Source organism: Cucurbita pepo, chromosome 3 (assembly GCF_057944985.1).
Source record: "Cucurbita pepo subsp. pepo isolate OVF chromosome 3, ASM5794498v1, whole genome shotgun sequence".
Classification (NCBI taxonomy): domain Eukaryota; kingdom Viridiplantae; phylum Streptophyta; class Magnoliopsida; order Cucurbitales; family Cucurbitaceae; genus Cucurbita; species Cucurbita pepo.
The window spans coordinates 11,632,501-11,651,140 of NC_141800.1; the positions used below are offsets into that span (position 1 = coordinate 11,632,501).

General features: G+C 37.3%; 1 protein-coding gene across 5 annotated transcripts; it reads right to left on the minus strand.

The window, feature by feature from the left end:
* Positions 1-566: 566 nt before the first annotated feature.
* Positions 567-18,247, minus strand: LOC111790691 (double-stranded RNA-binding protein 1). 5 transcript variants are annotated; one of them, XM_087122157.1, is made up of 8 exons: positions 17,736-18,247; positions 12,773-12,880; positions 9,134-9,256; positions 2,122-2,357; positions 1,792-2,008; positions 1,399-1,551; positions 840-1,152; positions 567-805 (listed from the first exon to the last, which is right to left on the minus strand). In XM_087122157.1, the coding sequence occupies exons 1-7, from the start codon at positions 18,094-18,096 to the stop codon at positions 863-865; spliced, it is 1,488 nt and encodes a 495-aa protein (XP_086978283.1). In that variant the 5' UTR covers positions 18,097-18,247; the 3' UTR covers positions 567-805; positions 840-862. The 5 variants fall into 5 exon arrangements, with proteins under 5 accessions (XP_086978283.1, XP_023527472.1, XP_086978285.1 ...); XM_023671704.2 differs by having other exon boundaries at positions 567-1,152; XM_087122159.1 differs by lacking the exon at positions 17,736-18,247 and adding an exon at positions 13,625-13,753 and having other exon boundaries at positions 567-1,152.
* Positions 18,248-18,640: the final 393 nt, after the last annotated feature.

Consider the following 18,640-nt stretch of genomic DNA (forward strand, 5'->3'; position numbering starts at 1 on the left):
CAAAGCTCAATCGATTTCAAACCTGTCTACTTAGACATGCACACCAACCTTGATTAGAAAGTTTTATTTTATATTTCATAAATTATTGAATGGTGGAAGGGTCCATTTGACTTCGTTGAGATTGGAGGGGATCGGGATTAAATCTCAGCCACAAACGTCTTTCATCGAAAACTATAAATACCCACAATATATAACGTAAAAATCAGATTCGTGGATGAATGAAGTCGATATCTCAAATTGAGATGTTTCCCTTAAAAATCTGAGTATCAATTGCATCCGAACCATAAATTTTGATAAATTCGATTATAGAGTGGCTCAATTTAGAATAAGGTTCCAAATTTCTAAATTTCTAAATCTTCTAAGAGGAACCCTCCAATAAATTTAGTGACTCAATTTAAAATAAGATTCCAAATCTTTCTAGATATTATGTAGAGGTAATCTAAGCTGAGTAATCTAATTCTAGATCCAAATTTAATTTTGTATAAGAATAGGTTAATTACTTTGATTCTGGATAGTTGGGCTAAGAATTAGAAGGATTAGAATTAGGATTGCCTTATCGGAATAGATTTCCATCAAAAGTTCAAATATTGAAAGCTTTCCAATTTTCGTTTTTAACCCCATTAAACGTCTGAGTACTCAAGACAGTTCCTTGCCCCCAACATTTTTATCACTACGAATAATCCCCCAAAGACAAAAGCGATCAGACATCAACAACGTTGTTCCAAGTATCGTCAACAATTCCGAGTCAAAGAGTTAATACACACATGTATATATCTACCTATGCTTTAGAAGTATTATACTTCACAGTCCTGACTGTGGTTAGGTTACAATTATTTCAAAGTGAGTTAAACCATAACAAAGCTTATTGATTCGCTTTGGTCGAGAGTGAGAATGCAACCCATTGATCATCGCTTACTGGTAACACAGTAATATCCTTCGGAAATGTCATATTCGGCTGACGGGGGCAAACAATGACCCGTTTGGAAGATGAACTCTTTCCGGCTTCTAGCTTTGAGACTAAATTCAAAACGTAATCATTGGTGTTACCAGGTTGAGCAACATTACGGGATGATATAGCAATATCACGAGAAACTTCATGATCAATGTCACAAGAAGATGGAGCTCTCTTTCTTGTTGAAATGCTTTGAGATCCTAAACATGGAATATAAGACTGTGACTAACAAATATAGCACAAATAATATCAAATGACAACAATCAGAAACTTGGTGGACTAAAAGGATGGTGTATCTAACATGTTTCAATGTTTGAATAACTTTTCTATGTCATATTTGGGTGCGGATTTATGCATACTTTTGATTGCATGCCATCAGTTCATATAATGTAATAGCCAAGGAAAAGAACACCAAATATAATAACAGTCTTAAAGGGCAAAACCACCTCCATCATTGGGTTGTTTCTCAAATGCCGGATGTGAAATTACAGGACTGGATCTCACTTGCAGTTCCAGGTCAGTGCTGACACTGGATTGCAACCTACATGAGATGCCTTGAGGAGAAGCTCGTCCTCTAGGAGACGTAGAACTCGACTTCCCTGGATTACAATTGCACAAAAGATAGTAAATGCTATAAAGCTGAGCAATAACTAGTCATCAATAGTTAAACACGAGGATAGATATTTTCTGCTTTAGTCCATCGACTCCCATGTCCCATCATGGCATAAACTAATACACATTGCCTACCGAAACCTCATAAAATAAAAAACGTGCAATTGAAAGCCATGCTTGGAACCAAAACAGACAAAAAAAAGTATACTATTGCCAAAATCACTTACCCTCTTTTATGCTAATATAAGCAGCTTTGGCTGCACTCATCTCAGCTTGTTTCTTAGTCCTCGATTGTTCCCCTTCAAAATTTGCTTCTCCTATTTTCACCGTTGAAACAAAAACTGGAACATGAATTTCACCAGATTGTGATGTTGAATAAGCCGGTAAACCTAGACCTTTTTTTTGGGCCATCTCTTGCAACAGATTTTTGTAAAGGCCAGAGTCCTATAATTTATAAACGAAATAAACATCCAGAAATTAGTAGAAGTAACAGATAAGGGTACTTGATTTAAGCACAAAACCACATCCAGAAAGTTGGTTTGAATTGGAATACTAGCCTCTTGAACTCCATCTTGACATGATGACAGTAAAGCAACTTTTGCGACTGCATTCTCAGCATCTTTTAATGTGGCATGAAATTCTGGACTTTCATAAGTTTTTCCATCGATTTCCACTTTACATCGAAAACGACTAGCATGGGGTGGGCCATCACGCTCACATGTGTATACAGGTAAAGTGAGGTTTTTCTTCTGAGCGAAATTTTGCAACTTATTCTTGTACAAATGTTGCATACCTATGTGCATCAAAAAGTTCCCAAGTTGTTATATGTAATCATTCATAATTGGAGGGGCAGTATGAACTCCAAATTTTGAGCAATGTGAGATAAGTTGGAAAGAATAACATGAGAGAACCAAAAGAATTGGAGTTCTTCCTCTTATGAGTCCCGATTTCGAGCTGTAACTACCTGATACAATGCAACTCAACCATCTAACCAACCTAACTCCCTTATGAACATCATCTATAGTTAAGGGTAACTGGTCACACAGTCTTACTAGCTTTCTATCTTCTTCATGTATGAGTTGCACTGTTTTTTATAAGGTCGTACTAATCTTTTCTGTATCATTCCAATTAATCGGATGTATATCCACATCAATACCAACAACTTGAGCTAAGTGTATCAAGTGTAGCTGGTAGAAAGAACAACCCAAGTATTACTCGAATGACCATGCCAATGAATGAGCACCTCCTATTCGAACAAAGCTAGATTATAAGCAAGGTATGCTCCTAAACAGAATGTCATCTAACCAAGGGAGCTTCATTTCCAAGGTTAAATTCCCAACACAGAATGTCATCTAACCAAGGAAGCTTCATTTTCAAGGTTAAGTTCCCAACTCCCAACCTACCTTTATCATAAGCTAACCCTCTCACTTAATTGGATGCAACACATGCCCTTCACCCTTACCTATCCACTAAAAGTTTCTGTTACCTTCTCCAACCTAACTAAAATAAAACGCGAAGACTTAAAGATTAGACATAAAATATAACAAGATACCACCCAATATGAACTAAATAAGAGTCAACTTGCTTCAATCTTTAAAAAAAAAAAAAGAAAAAAAAAAGAAAGAAGCTTTTTTCCCAAAACACCAAACTTCTGTGCACCCTCTACAAACAAGATTACGACAAGATAGAAATATGAGATTATGAAATGAAGAAAGACAGATAGGAGATGATTGTAGAACTTTTATTTGTTACTAGGTGCTTCAATTCTTGTTGATAAAGGCCTTGTTTCTTATTTGGATTCCACCGGCAAATTTTTCATTTTTATTATTGAAAATGGTATATTTGTTCTCCCGAGATAAAAAAAAAAAAAGAATAAAGAAGTCCAATACACTCCTTTAGAACCAATATATGCAAGTCCTACTTCTCACATCCACGAATTCTCATCACATAGAAGACACATAAACCATGTTCTCTCCTATTTGCAGATATGCATTTGTGAGTCCCTTAAATGTCAATTAATCACTTTTGCACTAGCCTTCTTTTTCTTTCTTTTTTTAGTTGGATTGAAAATTTGGAGGCCTAGCTATTGTCGCATTTGCATCCTTCCTAACAAAGTATAGATTCACTACCATAGTTGACACACAGCCTTTTTCCCATAACTTTAATTCCCTCTTCCTCACACAGACCCATTAAGAACATCTTCACCTCAACAAGTATGTTTAGCTTAAGTATACCAGAAAGACTCAAAAAATCAAACCATCAAAGCCACTAGGGGAAGAAATGTAGGGACTCGCAACTTTCCTCCTCTCGCTTCGATTGACCTCTACGAGAAGTGTGTGGATCTTTATGCCTATAGAAGAAAAGCTTATAGCCATTTCCCTTTAAGATTAGTTATTATTGACTGTTTCCATTTCACAATCTGCGTTCAAGCAACATTTCTACGTTCTTTTCCATCATCCAATTTTTGTGCAGTATCACCCCCTACACCACTTCCTCGTGTCTTCCAATTTCTCTCTCCTCAACAGAACCAATTCACCTTCCATGCTTTTCCCTTCCAGCATTCCAAATAAACAATTTGCTCCGGTGCTAAAGATAATGCAATTGAGAATATCAACCATTGGCATCCCAAAAACAACGTAGGATGATCATGGGTTGCCTATGGGTTGGCCTTGTTAAAGATGGTCATACTAGACATGTTCTCTAAGATGAAATGGCTACCCTTTCTTTAGGATGTACTAGAACCACTAAATTAATTAGGGTTAGAGTTGACTAATTTTATCTTTTCTAAATTTGTTAGTTTGTAAGGCTATAAAAGTCAACCAAGTTGATTTGTTTAATAATGTAATTAATTTCAGAACTTTAGTTTGTGTGTTTACAACATTTGGTATCAAAGCCACATCAGGCCATTATGACAACTGAAATCAATTTTGTTCAACCGGCAATTCCTAAGTTTGATGGCCATTATGATCATTGATCTATACTTATGGAAAATTTTCTTCGTTCAATGGAATATTGGTCCTTGGTGGAGACCGGAATCCCTGCCGCAGCAGAAGGAGTAGAGATTACCGAAGCACAACAAAAAACAATTGCAAACTAGAAGCTGAAAGACTTGAAGGTCAAGAATTATTTGTTCTAAGCCATTGATCGAACTATGATGGAAACGATCCTTAATAGAGATACTGCAAAACAAATTTGGGACTCTATGAAGTAGAAGTACTAGGGTTCCACAAGAGTTAAAAGAGCTCAACTCCAAGCTCTTAGGAAAGAGTTTTAAGTCCTACAGATGAAAGAAGGTGAGAGTGTTGATGCATATTTTGCTCGAACTCTCACCATTGCAAACAAGATGAAAATTTATGGCGAACACATGAAACAAGTGATGATTATTGAAAAAAAATTTGAGATCAATGACCTCAAGATTTGACTATGTTATATGTTCGATTGAAGAGTCTAATAACTCAGACACTTTAACCATCGATGAATTGCAAAGCAGCTTGCTAGTACATGAGCAAAGACTAAATGGACGTGTAGGTGATGAACAAGCACTAAAGGTGACATACGATAATAGATTCAGTGGAAGAGAAGTTGATCGAGCTCGTGAAGCTTTTTGAGGAAGAGATAGAGGAAGAGAAAGAGGTAGACATCCATTCAACAGAACTACAGTTGAGTGTTATAAGTGTCATCAGTTAGGACACTTTAGATATGAGTGTCTTCAATGAGAAAAGGAAGCAAATTATGCCGAGCTTGAGGATGAAGAAGAAATCTTGTTGATGTCATATGTGGAGCTTAATCAATCAAGGAGGGAAGATGTTTGGTTCCTTGATTCGGGGTGTAGCAATCATATGTGTGCAAACAAGGAATGGTTCTCAGATTTTGACGAGGAATTCCGACAATCTGTGAAGCTTGGAAATAATTTCAAGATGACGGTGTTGGGAAAAAGTAAGAAGAGGCATTTTATAAGGTGTGAATATATTTTCTTGCTGAAAAGTCGGAAGCCTTTACTATCTTCAAGAATTTCAAAAATCTTGTTGAGAAAGAGACTAAAGATTTTATTCATTGTCTACGCCAGACAGGGATGGAGAGTTCACCTCTCACAAGTTCACCAATTTTTGCAAAACTAATGGTATCAGTAGATAACTTACTGCAACCTACACTCCCCAACAAAATGGTGTAGCTGAGCGCAAGAACAGAACAATTATGAACATGGTTAGAAGTATATTATCAGAGAAGCAAATTCCAAAGAATTTCTGGACAGAAGCAGTAAACTGGACAATGCACGTGCTCAACAGAAGTCCTATAGTGGTAGTGAAAGATATGACTCCTGAGGAGGCTTGGAGTGGCGTAGAACCTAATGTTGACTATTTTCGAGTTTTTGGATGCATTGGGCATGTTCATGTATCAGACAGTAAGAGAAAGAAGTTAGATGATAAAAGTTTTCAGTGTGTGCTGCTAGGGATGAGTGAAGAGTCTAAAGCATATAGACTTTATGATCCAGTGTCCAAGAAGATAGTTGTAAGCAGAGATGTTATTTTTTAAGAAAACAAATGTTGGAATTGGGGGAAAACTAATGAAGAAGCTAGACTTGATACCCTTGAATGGGAAGATAGTATTATAGAAGGAGGCGAACATGACCAAAGTGAGAAAGAATCTGAAGAGAGACGGTAGCAGAAGAAGAAGGGGAAGTTAGTATATCTTCCAGTGAGTCATCTGAATCAAATTCCTCAACATCTGAAGAAAGCACTCCCGAAGTGAGGAACATAAGAGCACCATTATGGATGGAAGATTATGTGAGCGGGGGAGAATTTTATGAAGAAGCTGAGAACAACAATTTAGTTCTATTAACCTCAACTACAGATCCAACTACCTTTGAAGAAGTTGTTCAAAGTTCAAAATGGAGAACTACAATGGACTTGGAGATAGGAGCCATCGAATGAAATGAGACTATGGCGAAGTTGGATTTTCAAAACCAAACTCAACGAATATGGCGAAGTTGACAAGTATAAGGCTAGGTTGGTAGCAAAATGTTATGCACAACAACATGGTATAGACTATGCCGAGGTGTTTGCACATGTGGCTAGGTGGGATTCTATTCGAATGATAATTGCTTTAGCAGCTCATAATAGTTGGAACGTGTATCAGCTTGATACTTTCTTATATGGAGAATTAAAAGAAGCCGTCTTTGTTAAGCAACCACAAGGTTATGAGAAAAAAGGTCAAGAATATAAGGTATACAAATTGAAGAAGGCACTATATGGCCTTAAACAAGCCCCATGTGCATGGTACAGTCGAATTGAAGCACATTTTGTCAAAGAAGGGTTTGAGAGGTGCAGCTGTGACCATACTTTATTCATACAAACAGGAGATGGAGGTAAAACTTTGATTGTTAGTCTATATGTTGATGATCTAATTTTTACTGGTAATGATGAGAGCATGTTTGTTAAGTTCAAGAATTCTATGAAACTTGAATTTGAAATGACTGATTTGGGAAAAATGAAATATTTTCTCGGTGTAGAGATTTTACAAAACCCTGAAGGCATTTATATTAGTCAGAGAAAAAATGCAAAAGAAGTTTTGGAGAAGTTTAGGTTGGAAAAAAGTAATAGTGTGAAAAACCCTATTGTTCCCGGGGTTAGACTGACAAAGGATGAAAAAGGAGCCAAGATCAATGCTACCATGTATAAACAATTGATTGGAAGCCTTATATATCTAACTGCAACAAGGCCGGATTTAATGTATATAGTGTTTCTAATGAGTAGATTTATGGCAAGTCCAACAGAGTTGCATTTGCAAGCTACAAAAAGAGTGTTGAGATACTTAAAAGGTACTATAAATTTAGGAATCCTTTATCGAAAAAGGGGTAATGGAGAGTTGATAACATATACTGACAGTGATTATGCAGGAGATATAGATGACAGGAAAAACAATTCTGGCTATGTGTTCTTACTCAGTGATGGAGTTGTGCCTTGGTCCTCAAAAAAACAACTTGTAGTTACGTTGTCCACTACTGAAGCAGAATTTGTGACAGTCGCATCTTGTGCTTGTCAAAGGGTGTGGATGAGGAGAGTTTTGGAAAAAACTTGGTCATTTTCAAGACAAGTGTATCACTATGTTATGTGATAACAATTCCACTATTAAGCTATCCAAGAATTCAATCATGCATGGACATAGCAAACACATTGATGTGATGTTTCATTTCTTGCGTGATTTGACCAGATATGGAGTTATTGAGCTGAAGCATTGTGTAACACAAGAACAAGTTGCAGATATTATGACAAAACCACTTAAGCTAGATGCATTCATAAAACTACGTGAGTCAATGGGTATGTGTGTAGTACCACGAGTAAACTGAAAGCATTCGTGCAATCAGTTTAGGGGAGAAATTGTTAAAGATGGTCATACTAGATCTGTCCTCTAAGATGAAATGGCTACCATTTCTTTAGAATGTCCACATCTCTAGGAAGGTTAGAACCACTAAATTAATTAGGGGGTTGGTTTTCCTATTTTTCTAAATTTGTTAGTTTGTAAGGCTTAAGCCAACCAAGTTGATTTGTTTGACAAACAATGTAATTGATTTTAGAGCTTTGTGTGTTTACAACAAGCCTGATAGCCATTGGGATCAATAAAGAAGGTTAAAGAGCTTTGAATGAAATGGAATGACTACCGACTTAGGATTTAATACCCTACAAATTTATTGGCAACCAAATGTAATAGTATCAATCAAATGTAATTGAGGTGCATAAAAGTTAGCTAAAAAACTCATGGAGATAAATATATACATCAAACTTTAAACGTTAAAAAGAAAAAAATGATAATGCATTGTTCAAAACAAATTTAGAAGACATTGTTAATAAATATTAGGTACTTCACCTTCCAAGCACTTGAGAGGTGGGACTTTCACATTCTAGCCTCCTATCAATAGTCCTCTCCCTATATTAGTAGCAGTTGCTCAGTCTTAACCCACAAAAACCCGACTAGCCTATCGTGCCGAATAACCTCGACAGTGTTAGAGGCTAAATGACCCCCAACCTTACTAGTTCTTCCCTCTCCTTGCATATGTGAAACCCACTGGTCACCTATTCTTTCTTCCTTTTTTCTCTCTTTTTTCTTATTTTAATTGGATGTATATCTTCGACTTACTTGAGAACTCCAAGGATAGAATACATATTTTATTTTTCCCACCTATGTTGGATGCATATTTTATTTTTCCATCCTCCAGAATCCAACATACATTACAACAAAGGATACAATAACAAATGCCAGCATGTGTTTCCAAAAAAAGAAAAAGAAAGAAATGTAAACATGATATTTTACCTCCATATGTTTTTAGATAAAAAGTTAGCATCTACCTCCATATTGCAATCTAATATTTGTGCCAACCCGACATAAAGTTGCTGATCATATGAGAATTTAAAGTGTTCAACCATCTTGACTTGGTAAAGGATACGAGTAAATCATACCATATGCATGCCAGAACATAGTCAAAATAAACCAATATGTGCCACAATGCTACCATAATATTGAAGCAATATATCTTTTTTAATGTACATGAATATGGTGATAATCCTTTCTAACCAGTCAATTTACTGCATTCTTTGTCAAAGTAATCAACCACGGGAGACTTGTCAGTGTTTTGAATTTTCGGTTCAACTGACTGTGCTGAAAATTTGACATCCATATTACTCGTGATAGAAGAATCTACAGGAAGAATCAAACCACATTAACAAATGTAAGTATCCTAGCGCGCACACTCAGAAAATAATTTGATGAAACAATAATTATTATTTTTTAAGGATGTGAAAAGTGTTGAGATATGATTCAAAGTATTCAAAATCAAGATATGATTTAGAGTAGTTAGATATGATTCAAATATTCAAACTAACAAGATTTTAGGAGATTGTTATTAGATTTGAGTTTATCTAGATTTCTATGATTTACTATTTCTGGTCCACTGTATTAGCTATAAATACGGGAATTGTGTAACCCTCTAAGCATCAAGTCAGTAGACATTAATAAAGCACTGCAGCTTCTATCTATTCTCATCTATTCCTATCTCTTTCACTATCCCTCTTTCCAACAATTTTGGTATCAGAGCCAGGTTCGTTCGACACGAGGGCGAGTGATTATTTTCTTTCACAAAACAAAAATGGCAGTAGCTGGTTTTTCTTCCTCTGCACCGTTGTTACCAATATTTAATGGTGAGAAATACGAGTGGTGGAGCATCAAGATGAAGACCTTGCTCAGATCGCAGGAGCTATGGGACTTGGTGGAGCACGGGTTTGCTGATGTATTAGAACCCACAATAGAAGAAAAGGAGAGACTAAGAGAAACCAAGAAAAACGATGCCAAGGCTCTATTCATTATTCAGCAAGCAGTTCATGAGACTATTTTTTCACGAATTGCAGCAGCAACCACATCAAAGCAGGCATGGTCAATTCTACAGAAGGAGTTTCTAGGAGACTCAAAGGTCATGACAGTGAAATTGCAATCTCTAAGACGTGATTTTGAAACTCTACTCATGACGAATGGCGAATCAATTGCTGATTTTTTGTCAAGATCAATGGCAATAGTCAGTCAGATGCGTACCTATGGAGAGAAAATTTCAAACGAAACAATTGTTGCAAAGGTGTTGAGAAGCTTGACTCCAAAGTTTGACCATGTGGTGGCCGCCATAGAAGAAGCTAAGGATCTATCCATACTCTCCGTTGATGAACTGATGGGCTCGCTTCAGGCTCATGAGGCAAGAATCAATAGAGCATCAGAAAGAAACGAAGAAAAGGCACTACAAGTGAAGGAGACAACCAATAACGAAAGAGAAAATATTCATTTAGCAGGTAGAAGTCGTGGAAGAGGAGGATTTCGCAACTTCCATGGTGGTCGTGATAACAGGTGGAGAAGTGATGGACAGAGACAATTTAATGAACAAAGGAATGTCATACAATGTTACCATTGTAGAAGGTATGGTCACACAAAATCTGATTGTTGGTATAAAAATCAACGAATGAATTTTGCAGCAGAGAATGAAGAAGAAGAAGAAAAGTTGTTTGTGGCGTGCATGGATACTAATCCAGAAAAAGGTAACTTATGGTTTGTTGATAGCGGATGCTCGAACCATATGACAGGCACCAAATCCTTATTCAAAGAGCTTGATGAGACGCAAAAGATTAAGGTGCAACTTGGAAATACAAAAGAGATGCAAGTTGAAGGAAAAGGTACAGTGAAAGTCGAAACCAGTCACGGTAAGATAAAACAATTAGATAATGTTCAATTTGTACCTGATTTAGGGTACAATTTATTGAGTGTTGGACAATTGATGACCAGAGGACACTCAGTTCTATTTGATGATAACACATGTGTCATCACAGATAAGAAATCAGGCCATAAAGTTGAAATTGCCATGACTTCAAATAAGATGTTTCCACTTGATGTTTCTAACATGGAGGATTTTGCTCTTACTGCTAGCATGAAAGATGATTCAACATTATGGCATCTCAGATATGGACATCTTCATATGAACGGCCTGAAAATACTCAGGGATAAAGGTATGGTTTTCGGATTACCAAGAATTGACTCAACTAATTTATGTGAAGGATGCATTTATGGCAAGCAGACTAGGAAGTTCTTTCCTGTTGGAAAAGCTAAAAGAGCTTCACATTATCTAGAACTAATTCATGCTGATTTATGTGGGCCAATGCAAACGAAGTCCTTGGGTGGAAGTATATACTTTTTACTATTCGTTGATGACTATAGTCGCATGAGCTGGGTTTACTTCCTACAACATAAGTCAGAAACTTTTCAGAAGTTCCAGATTTTTAAAGCTATGGTAGAGAACCAAAGTGGCTGTCACATTAAAGTTCTTCGCACAGACAGAGGTGGCGAGTTCGTATCTAAAGATTTCAATCTCTTTTGTGAAGAAGAGGGCATCCAAAGGGAATTAACAGCTCCCTACACTCCAGAACAGAATGGAATCGCTGAACGAAAAAATCGAACTATTGTGGAGATGGCAAGAAGTATGTTACAAGCAAGGAGACTTCCAAACCAATTTTGGGCCGAAGCCGTAGCAACATCTGTTTATCTATTAAACATCTCACCAACAAAGGCGGTTATGAATCGAACTCCTTATGAAGCATGGCATGGAAGGAAACCATCTGTAAGTCATTTACGAATCTTTGGTTGTGTTGCTTATGCTTTGAAACATCCTCAAACTCGTCAAAAGCTTGATGAAAAATCTGAAAAATGCATTTTCATTGGCTATTGTACTCAATCAAAGGCATATAAACTATACAACCCCGTTAGTGAAAAGATTTTAGTTAGAAGGGATGTAATATTTAATGAAAACGTGAGTTGGGATTGGAGTAAAGAACAGGAGCAGCAAAAGATTACAGTTGAAGTTTCCCCAAATGAAGAGACAAGGGTCAACTCCAGTGCATCTCCCAGTGCATCCACTGCAACACAAAGTGTGTCAAATTCATCATCTTCAGAATCACTTAACAGCAATTCCTCTCTTGAAGAACTTTCAGATGAGACACCTCCAAGGAAGTATAAATCTTTAGCTGACATATATGCATCATGTCAATTTGCTCTTACTGTTTCAGACCCTATGAATTATGAAGAAGCAACTGAAGACGGGAAGAAAGCCATGACAGTAGAGATGCAGTCCTTTAAGAAAGATGAAACATGGGATATGGTTTACCTACCAAACGAAAAGTTTTATGGAGATTTACAAGAAGAGGTTTATGTAAGACCGCCAGAGGGATTCATAAAGGAAGACAAAGAAACAAAGGTATACAAGCTGAGACAGACAATGTACGGGTTAAAGCAGACATACTTACGAAGGTCTTGTCAGAAGAAAAGCTCTGTACTTACATCTGCAACTTTGAATCATGGGGGAGTGTTGAGATATGATTCAAAGTATTCAAAATCAAGATATGATTTAGAGTAGTTAGATATGATTCAAATATTCAAACTAACAAGATTTTAGGAGATTGTTATTAGATTTGAGTTTATCTAGATTTCTATGATTTACTATTTCTGGTCCACTGTATTAGCTATAAATACGGGAATTGTGTAACCCTCTAAGCATCAAGTCAGTAGACATTAATAAAGCACTGCAGCTTCTATCTATTCTCATCTATTCCTATCTCTTTCACTATCCCTCTTTCCAACAAAAAGTTGCTGGAAAGCTTTATAAACATTGAATGCTGCTTTTAAAACCTTTAGTGGATTCCACAAGTTCAGAACATTCATTTGCCACCTCAAGCTTTAGTGGTCTCAGTGGGTAAGAAACTGTGTTGTCCAGGTTAGTTGTTGCACCAAAAGTGTCTGCAAGAAAAGGAAAGTGACAACAATATTTTAAGCATTCTAGCATATTGGAAAAATAAATATTATGTCTGAATCCCAACCTAACTAAATCTTCATCACATTGTGTTGTCCAGGATAACAACTAATAGCAGAAGGCCAAAGTTTTCAAGTAATTAGTAGTCCATGACAATGTCATTAAGATTAGAATAGAAGGGAAAACTGTACGCTGGGTGCAATTGATTGAATCATATTTAATTTTATGTTTTTAAAAATGCAAGGCATATCAAGAACGACAGGTAAGTATTTGGTGGGCACAAATCCTGAAATGGTTTTCAGAAACAGTTACTAATAGGGCCCATTTCATGAAAACATTTTGTAAAAATTCATGCCATCATCTTGCAACGAACATACTCAAACCCAAGGTTCATTATCTCTTTCATGCATGTGGTGCACTCTTTCACTCACGATTTCTAGTCATGATTAATCTTCAAAAATCTAAACCATGTCCATTATCTCTCTATGGCCAAGTCATTTGTATACTTGATCACCGCACTTCTATCTCCACAATAATATACCTACCGTTAGTCTTTAGATCTATGAATATGACATAATTTTGTGGATTTTAAGGGTCCAAACTTTTCACACTAGGTAGTTTAATAATATTGGCTTTAGTTGGATATACCTAAAGTAACATCCAACTCGTGCTCATAGAACGGACAAACATGACCTGGAAAGTAGACTCTTCTTCTACCTCACATCACGCACCTTCCACTTGTGTCGTTGACATCTCCATGTATATAGTGTCCATAGACAACTCTTTCTCCATCATCTGCAAATTTCTCCAATGGTCCCAAGTCCACACGTGATAGGCATCGGCCCCAGTAACAAAGGTTTTTCATAGGACAACACTAGGGGGAAAGATAAATTATGCAAGGAGTGAGTAATATATGAGTGGGGCCCATGAATTGGTTAAGACATGGATTGAGAAATGTCGTCGTTATGGGATATATAAGCATATAAGGAAATAGGAAGGTGCAGGAATATTTTTTTATTAGAATTATGTTGGACATTTGGAGAAAGAAGCTCTTGAATTCTCCCTTAGCTTGTATTTAATGTTGCACCCATCCTTTCTTCCCATGTTGGGACTTTCAATCCAACCCAATCAGTCTTGAACGACATCCCGATCTATTTTTATGTCCCTCTTCAGTGTCCCTAGTGTGGTTAGCTAAGTTTTTGAGAAGTTGAAAAGGATTCTTATGGGAGGGAGCTGATGAGGAGAAAGGTTCTCATCATGTGAGATGGGAGGTGGTGCAGGCTGCTAAACCTTGGAAGGTTAGGCATAGATAACGTAAGAGCCAGGAACAAAGCCTTAGTAGCTAAATGGTTATTTCTATTGAGCTTCCTTGTTAGTGGGGTTAAATGCATTTCTAGAAACCCATGAAAATATATTTCTATTGAGCTACCATTTCTTTCACAATTTCTTTATTGTGTTAAAGGAGGTGGGGGGATACTTACTTTTGAGAGGATAAATGGGCGGGGATAAACCCCTTTACTCCATGTTTCCTCCTTATATCAGCTATTCTCTTCGAGAATCATTTGGAAGCTACAAGCCCTTCTCAGTTTGAGAACTCTCTATCTCCTTCTTTGGGTTTCGTCGTCCGTTGATCGATAGGAAAATGACAGACGTTCTAACTCTTTAATCTTTGTTGGAAGAGTTTTGTATTAGACCAGGGAGGGGATGTTCGCCTTTGGAGTTCTAGTCTGGCCAAAAATTTTCCTACAATTCCTACTTTCGATGTTTGACCTACAAATGGTATTTTCTCTTACCGTTAATTTTGAGGTGCAATGAAGGAAATTGGCCAACTTCTTATTTGGAATTGCTTCTCAATGGCAAACCTCAATCTTACTCCTTTTGGCTTCTACTCTGGAAAAAGTGCAGAATAGGCTTAACTCATGGGGATAGTTTCACATATCGAAAGAGGGTCGTCCTCTTATCCAAGCTACTTTGACTAATCTCACTAGTTATTATTTGGCCCTTTACCCCATCCCTCCCATGGCCTTGTTTGCCAGTGAGTGTTTGTCCTGCAATTTTATTTGGAAAAGCAGGAAAGAGAAGAAAGGCTTCTCACCTCCTAAAATGGGTCAAGTCAAGCTCCTAATTGATGAAGGGAGTTTAGGGAATATTGGCTAACAGCATAAAAATAAATCTTTATCGGCTAGGTGGATCTGGTGTTGGTTATAAACTTTTTTATTTATTTCTTTTCCTTCGTAAGTTTTTGGCTAAAAGTAGCTGTTAGTATTTATTTTATTTTGTTGTTTATTTGTCCATGAAAAAAGGCTGGAGATATCGATGATAGGAAGAGTGGAAGCAGTGGAAGAGTGGAACTAATTTTTAGGAGGTGGAATTAGTGGAAGTAGTGGTAGCTTATTTGTATCAAGAAATGTGTTATTTTTTTATTATATAACAAGTGTCAATATAGTAACACACCACAAAAAAGAGAAAAATTAATTTGTGTGTCTTTGCTCCTTCTCCCGTTATTTTCTTTCATTTGGTATCAGAGCTACAAGATCAAAGCTTGTTTTCAATCATGTCTCACCTAGAGATTGAGCGGTCAAGAAGAGAGAGATCAAAAAATGAGACAGGAATCGAGTGACAGGAGCCAAAGCACCAATGCGATAGAAGATGATGCCTCAAATGAAGTGAGTGTACGGATTCAAAAAAAGGAGGGACCTGTCACACTCAAATACCCGATGTTGACAAAATGCAACTATGCAGCTTGGGCAATTAAGAGGTATTTATGATGGCACAAGGTATTTGGGAGACAATTAAATCACCCGAAACAGTAGATAATCGCAAAGATAAGATGGCTTTAGCAGCTATTTATCAAAGTATTGGAGAAAATACGTTGCTACAGTTGGGTGCCAAGAAAACGGCCAAGGAAGCCTAGATCATGTTGAAAAATATGAATCTAGGTGCGGAAAGAGTGAAAGAAGTTGGAACGCAAACTCTCTGGTGGGAGTTTGAAGCGTTGAGGATGGGATTCAAGAAGTATTGATGAGTATTCTGGAAAACTCACCATAATTGTCAACAAATTGAGAGGCTTCGACAATACTGTGGATGATATCCAAGTAGTTAAAAAGCTTCTACGATCCACCTCTGCAAAGTTTCTTCAAATCACTTCAACGATTGAGGAGTTCAGTGATCTCAAAACGAAATTTGTTGATGAGATTATTGGATCACTCAAGACACATAAAGAAAGGATGCAAGGGTTTGGAGAAAAAGATGAAACCGTTCTCCTCACTCGTGCAGAATGGAAGGGACGACAGAATGCAAAATCCTCAAAGAAAGAAGGGAAGGATCAAGGCAGTTCCAGAGGAGGCAGGTGACGGGGTTGTGGAAGATGGAGAGGCTGTGGGAGATGTGATTGGCATCGAGGAGATGAAGGAGAGTCACAAACTCAGAAGAAGAAATTCGACAAAAGTAAAATTAAATGTTACAGGTGTCAGCAGATGGGACACTTCGCATCAGAGTGTTCCACAAAAGACAACCAACTCAACTTGAAGGAGATGCAGAAGGATGAAGAGTCTTCATTGCTAATGATAGAGGCGTGTGAAATTAAAACTGCACGTGACAAAGAGCCTGATTTTGTGAGGTTGAATGAAACTATAGTGCCGCCAACCACCAATATTGGAGCTAAAAATTCCTGGTACCTAGATACTAGAACAAGCAACCACATGTCAGGAAAAAATGAGGGTGTTTCGTGAGCTCGACACATCTGTTGTTGGAAAGGTACGTTTCCATGATAACTTTATCTAGGCTTTCTTTTGGTCTATTTGGGTGGAGAGAAGTTCTCATACTTTCTCATACATTTTTTACCTAGGCTTCAATTCTTTACCCAGCTCTTTTGTGGATAAATTTGTAAATTGACTCCTCCATTTTGTAATTATAGTTTATCTTCTCTCATAACCCATTGGAATAGTTTTTAGTAACATAATGGATAGGATTCACCGTTTTGTAATTTCATTTTATCAATGAAATTATGTGTTCCAAAAAACAAAAGGGATGGCTCCAAATTACTTCAGTAAAATCCTGACTGAGGATAAAACGATTGCTGTATATAAATCCCCAAACACGAAATTCGCAAGAGAAAGAACCTAATCCCCATCAAGCTTCCAAGTTAATGTCTTTGTCTCTATGAATAAAGGTCCAAAGTTCCTCACAAGGGAAATATAATCTTCCGCTTCTTCATCTTTGGGATTTCTTTTGTGTGAGATCCCACATCGGATGGGGACGAGAACGAAACACCCTTTATAAGTGTGTGGAAACCTTTCCCTAGCAGACGCGTTTTAAAAACCTTGAGGGGAAGCCTAAAGAAGACAATATACTAGCAGTAGCCGCAGGCTTGGGCCGACTCTAAGATAAGAAGTCAAAAAATCAAAGAATCGACAGACCGGCAATAGGAAACAAAATAGCAATTATCACGATAATAAAGGTAAAAACAATTGCCACTCCCCACTGAAATAGCAATTCTGTCCCAAAATAGGTTCATGAGGCGAATGAACATGTATATTGTCACTTCTAGGAGGCTGATTGCAAGACAACATAAGCCATTCACATGGAGTAATGCAAAATTTACTAACTACAATCTTGCCCTAAAGAGAGCCTCATTCTGATAGGGAACCTCCAAAAGAACCTAACAAAAGAAACAGACACAATCTTTCAATTCGTTCTAGAATTTCCCTCTACCACTTATACTCTTGCCATAGAGATGAAATATTTGGTTCTCAAACATTTAATTAACTGATACGTAGAAACTATGAACAAATGCATATCGACAAGTAAATGGAAAGTGGAAAGAAGAGTCTAAAGTCATACCCGATTGCGAAGGCAAGGACGGCTGTGGAAAAGAAGAAATATGCAGAGAGGGATGAGAAAATTGAGGACTGTAACGAAGTTGTTCCATCGGAGGAGATGATTCCGGAAAAGATGGCTGGGGATGGTATGGCTGAAGCTTGGGTGAAGAAGGAAGAGAAAAGAAGTCAAAAGCAAGTTTAGCAGCATCGTTCTGTGCTTGCTTGGAAGACTTACAAGGAGTCTGGGAACAGAATTTGTTGCCGGCGACGGTGACTGTGGCCTCAAAGCGCGGGTCATGATCTTGACCTTGCTTGACAACGGAATACACGGGTAATTCGTAGGATTTGCGATGACAGAGCTCTTGAAGCTTTGTTTTGAACATGATTTTGGAAGGTGGCGTTCGATCAAGAAATGGATTCAGGTAGAGATGGAGAGGAAATCAAGAAATTGAGAAGATGATGGTGACAGTGGAGTGCTAGCTTGAGGAGAGACTTCACTTCTTTCTTCACACTTAATTTCCCCCAAATCCAGGAATGCATCGTGTAGTAATAATACATTGTAAATTATCCCTTTTTCTTTTTTTTTTTTCTTTTTTTCTTTCTTTTTTTTTTCTCTTCTTTTTTTAAGAGTAGAATATCTAGGGGTATACATTCAACCGGACAACTCGGACCAACCCAACCCGAACTATAAGGATTGGTTGGGTTGGATTAGCATTTCGGGCAGGGTTTAGTTCACTTTTCTGAACCCGAATTGAATCGGTTCGGATTCGAGTTCATGGACAAAACCTTCGAGTTGTCTCGAGCCAAATAAAAATATATAAAATATATTAAAAACTTTTCATATTAATGAGTTTGACAGAGTGAGTGGTATTGAGACTAGTCCAATGACACTCACGCACCAATTTGACGGCCAAATAATTGTTTATA